The following is a 4,148-nucleotide window of genomic DNA, read 5'->3' as shown; positions in this document are numbered from 1 at the left end:
GAGCGCGTCATTAGTCGACATAATGACGAAGACACGGCTTCTTATTCAACTGATTCAAATGTAAAGAAATAGAATAGATCTTTGATAGAATTTTGTACAACAGAATTTAAATTTGCATAGATTAAAAATCTTTAGTATTTTCCTCTTAGAACCCAAATTCGCCTAATTCCTCCTCCAATTGACTTATCGTATCCGATATCTCTTCCTTATTGGTAATTAACGAATCCAATTCATCGAATTTCCGATCTTTAGTAAACTGCTGTATTTGATTTTCAACAAGAAATTTCTGTTCATTCAAAACCATCAACTGTTCTCTCAATTCGCGTATTTGCTTCTTTGTCAATCGAGGAACCATGGGCTCGTTATCTTCCTTTGGTGGAGTCAATTCTTGTGGCCTATTTCTATCGCTGATCGCCTTGAACTGCACCAAATTATCATGAAGAAACGTACCCATACCTTGATAAATATTCAACACGATCCTATTATACTGTTGGTACTCTTCTCGTACTAACAATGTTTCCTTCTCTTTGTAAAAGAACTTTTTCTTGAAATAAAGAATCAGATTTTCCAAATCTTTCAAACTCATAGTCAATTTGTGACCCATTTTAGCTTCATCTTCTGTACTTGTTCCGCCTTCATGCACAGGCATCATCTTTTCAATATATTGCTTCTTTACAAGCATCCCTTCATAAAGGGCAAAAATTTCTTCATAGTGGAAATCACTAGAATCATAATCTCGTTTCCAATCATGTAATAATGAATTCTTACAAATAACACAGCATCTGAACCGTAGTTCATCGTCACGAAGATCAAATTCGTCTTTAAATTTGGTTGAGTAATTTAAATTGGGTAGTCTTTCAACAAAAACTGATAATGGAACATGCATTGAACAATTACGTCGTACCCCATTTGAATCATCACATACTATTTCTCCACAAAGACGGCAGTGATGTTTTCTAATTAAGAAGTTGAACTTTGTAAAGCAAATTGTACAATTGGTTACATTACTATCCATGGCCCAATTTGCTCCAGTGATACTCTTTTCATCATCATCAACATTTTGAAATAACGATAAAATGGATTTTGGTTGGGAGCTTTTCTTTTCTACCATCAAATTCGCCAACCTGATAAAGTTACGCTGTACTTTTGTTCGATGCAACTTATTCAAATCTAATTGTTCTTGTCGTTTGGTGATAAACTCCTTTGTCCGATCTCGTATGTTAACTTCAGTCACTCTACTCTGTTCAAAACACGTCTCACAACATCGACACCACACCCCATCTTTTGAAGATTCATACTGTGGAATCCTTTCATCGCCAACGGGGTTTCTCAACTTGACACGATAATGAGTATGATCATTGCAAAATAAATCACCACATTTGCGACAATTGACAATTCCATTCTTGACATTTAATCTCTTGCCACAAATTTTACAAGTAATTTGTGATTGCAGTTGTGATTGTTTCCAATGTGAGCGGGTTATACCATTTCTACTGGGTGATGCGGGGCTAGTATCCCTCTTGGTAATGTCGCCTATGCTGAAACCTTTGTCTGATACTGATATCTTGTTGATTTTTTTGGTGGGTGTGACTGGGGTGTTCTTTGACGGCAGTTTTGCCCTGTCACTCAAAGGCAGTTTGGAGTCTGATCGTCTTGACATTGGAGTCTAGAACATCTATGGGCTTAAAAATGTATGAATGTAATCACGACAATGCCTTTCAAATTTCTTTTACCGAGAATTAATGTCACTTTTATCTGTGTGACATAACTTTCGTCTTCATGACATTGTTTTCTTTTGTTAATTCTATACGACTTTTACAAGTACAACAGTTATATCATCTTCTTTACCACCAAGATACTTTTGACCAGTCAATCTGGACAATTCTTGAGCAAAAGCACTAGGGAAGTTACCATCTTTACTTACTTTAACCACTTCGCTAACAAATTTCTTCGCCACTTCATCCAATTTAGCTTTTTTGTTGTCTTCTAAGTGATCTTTCAAAAATATTTCAATATCTTTTGGAACAACATTGTCGGTAACTCCATCCGTAGCAAACATGACTATATCACCTTTCTGTAAATCCCATGAATATTCATCTGCCAATTTTGGTTCATCAATGATATATCTCCTACCTTCCATTGCTGCTTTTCTCAATATATGTTGGGGAATCTTAGCTAATTGGTATGGTGTATTGAAGTTGTGGGTTTGGAAATTTGTCTCCTTGACGAGCTTGTATTCTCTAAACAATCCACACCATGAGTCGCCTAAGTTTGCAACATACAATTTCAAATCAGGGGTAAAAACCCCTAAACATGCAGTAGTACCACCAATCTCAACCGCCTCAGATTCCAAGACCTCCTTGAATGCATTCTCTAATACGGACTTTGGAGTTGTTGCTGCATCTCCTGTGTTTTCAAATCCCTTTCTCATACTTGCACATAATTCTCTAGATATGGCAGACGAGTCATACCCTGCTTCAGACCAACCTCCAACTCCATCCGCTACTCCCACTGCAATTGATCCATCCAGAACTTGTGCAGAAACAAACAAGTTATCTTCACCAGTTGGTGAATCCAAAGCTGGACTCGACTTCAATTTTTTGAACATGTTTGAGCTTGGTTTTCTATCTTTTGGTTGATAAGCCACAGCCACGTTGTAGTTGGAAAATGTAGATAAAGCACTGTCATAATTTAGCGAAGCAGTACTAGTTGTAGCTGGCGGTGTAGAAGTAGATTGTGCATTGGATGTTGTTGATGATGAAGTTGAATATGATTTGCTATTACTATGCGAGTTCCATGAAGATCCACTATTTGAAGACGAACTTGTGTATGAAAACGATCGTGTTGATTGGATAGTTGATGATTTTAGTATACTGCGACCAATAGGTACAGACCTTTTCGATATTATTGAAAGCAACATGGCTAGAATGGCTGTTATAAAGCAGAATTTGAAAGCTCTTGTTGATACTATCATGTACTCATAGGTTTGTAGCAAACCTATTGTCTTGTGATTGGCTTTCACCAGTTGATGAACTCTCTTTTCTTTTGCTGTAACAAAAAGAGAAAAGAATGGTTACCATCGGAGTTATAATCTCGATGTTCACGTGATGAGGTCGGTAGTAAGATATTTTGCAATCACAGGATTTCCCAATTTCGAGAAAAGCGAAGTAACGCATATATATGAAGACGTATATAAATGATACATCCCATTACATTTAAAGATGTTAGAGCAATAAGTACCCAAAAATTAGACCCTTAAGCTTTGGCAAAGCATGTTGTAGATTTGCTTTGTCAGATTTCTCCGCAAATTATCGACAGTTCCGGGAGCATACAAAACCAAGGTATCGAGCTACTGCTCTAGATTGTAGAATTATTTCCTTGAAATATGGACACTCTTCAGTGTGTTTGTGGATGGTAAAAATTACTTGATTCCTCCTTTAAATCAGCGGCTTATTTTATGAGAATATCGTCAAGACAGAAGTGAAAGCTTTAGAGTAGCAGTACATTGGTTAACCACCTTGAATTTTAAATATGCCTTATTTATATCACTTTTTACTTCGGCCGTTTCATCTCACTAATTAGACGTACATCTATGCATACAATAAGAAGTATTGTGCTACCTGGAGAAATATATCTCCGTGTTGCTCTGTCTCTGCTTCTCAAGAACATCGGAAAGCACTTTCTATTGTTTCGACATATTCGAAAATCTGATCATTAAATGGCAGCTTTTTTCTCTATTGATTTACATTGTATCCGTCATTTCGATTATCCAAGCATATTACCCGCAATACAAAACTTCTCTTGCAACTTAGTATTATGTTTCAAATTTTTGATGAACGTTCTCCATGGTCCTAGCCATTTACCCTGGCTCTGTGCTTGATATATTCATTTCAAATCTGGATCAAATCATACATCGAAGAACTTGGGATTGCCTCGATGCTTTAAAATCAAAAATTAGCAACACGTTTCATTGAATTTCATGCAATCACAAAATATCAAACAACATAAAGCACACATATGGCTGTAAAAAGTGTTTGAATCCCTTCTAAGTTAGTGGATCTTCATACTTTTAGGTCCATTTGTTGCGTTGGCACATTCATATCCTGAGTTTGCTAAAGAAGGAGGTACTGTCAAAGGTGAATATTCTG

General features: G+C 36.5%; 2 protein-coding genes across 2 annotated transcripts; both read right to left on the bottom strand. All coding sequences in view use genetic code 12, as the record gives it.

Annotated features, from left to right (window-relative positions):
- Positions 1-145: 145 nt before the first annotated feature.
- On the bottom strand, positions 146-1,660 carry CORT_0E02840 (Pep7 vesicle transport protein; the record flags this gene model as incomplete). The annotated part of the gene is made up of 1 exon (XM_003869953.1): positions 146-1,660. One exon carries the CDS (start codon positions 1,658-1,660, stop codon positions 146-148), a length of 1,515 nt encoding a protein of 504 aa, XP_003870002.1.
- A 144-nt stretch (positions 1,661-1,804) lies between these two features.
- CORT_0E02830 (Ptc7 protein phosphatase, type 2C) lies at positions 1,805-2,974 on the bottom strand (the record flags this gene model as incomplete). The annotated part of the gene is made up of 1 exon (XM_003869952.1): positions 1,805-2,974. The coding sequence occupies one exon, from the start codon at positions 2,972-2,974 to the stop codon at positions 1,805-1,807; it is 1,170 nt and encodes a 389-aa protein (XP_003870001.1).
- Positions 2,975-4,148: the final 1,174 nt, after the last annotated feature.

This window comes from Candida orthopsilosis (assembly GCF_000315875.1).
Source record: "Candida orthopsilosis Co 90-125, chromosome 5 draft sequence".
NCBI classification, from domain to species: Eukaryota; Fungi; Ascomycota; class Pichiomycetes; order Serinales; family Debaryomycetaceae; genus Lodderomyces; species Lodderomyces orthopsilosis.
Note: the sequence above shows the minus strand (reverse complement) of the source record. Positions and strands in the feature narration are given on the sequence as shown.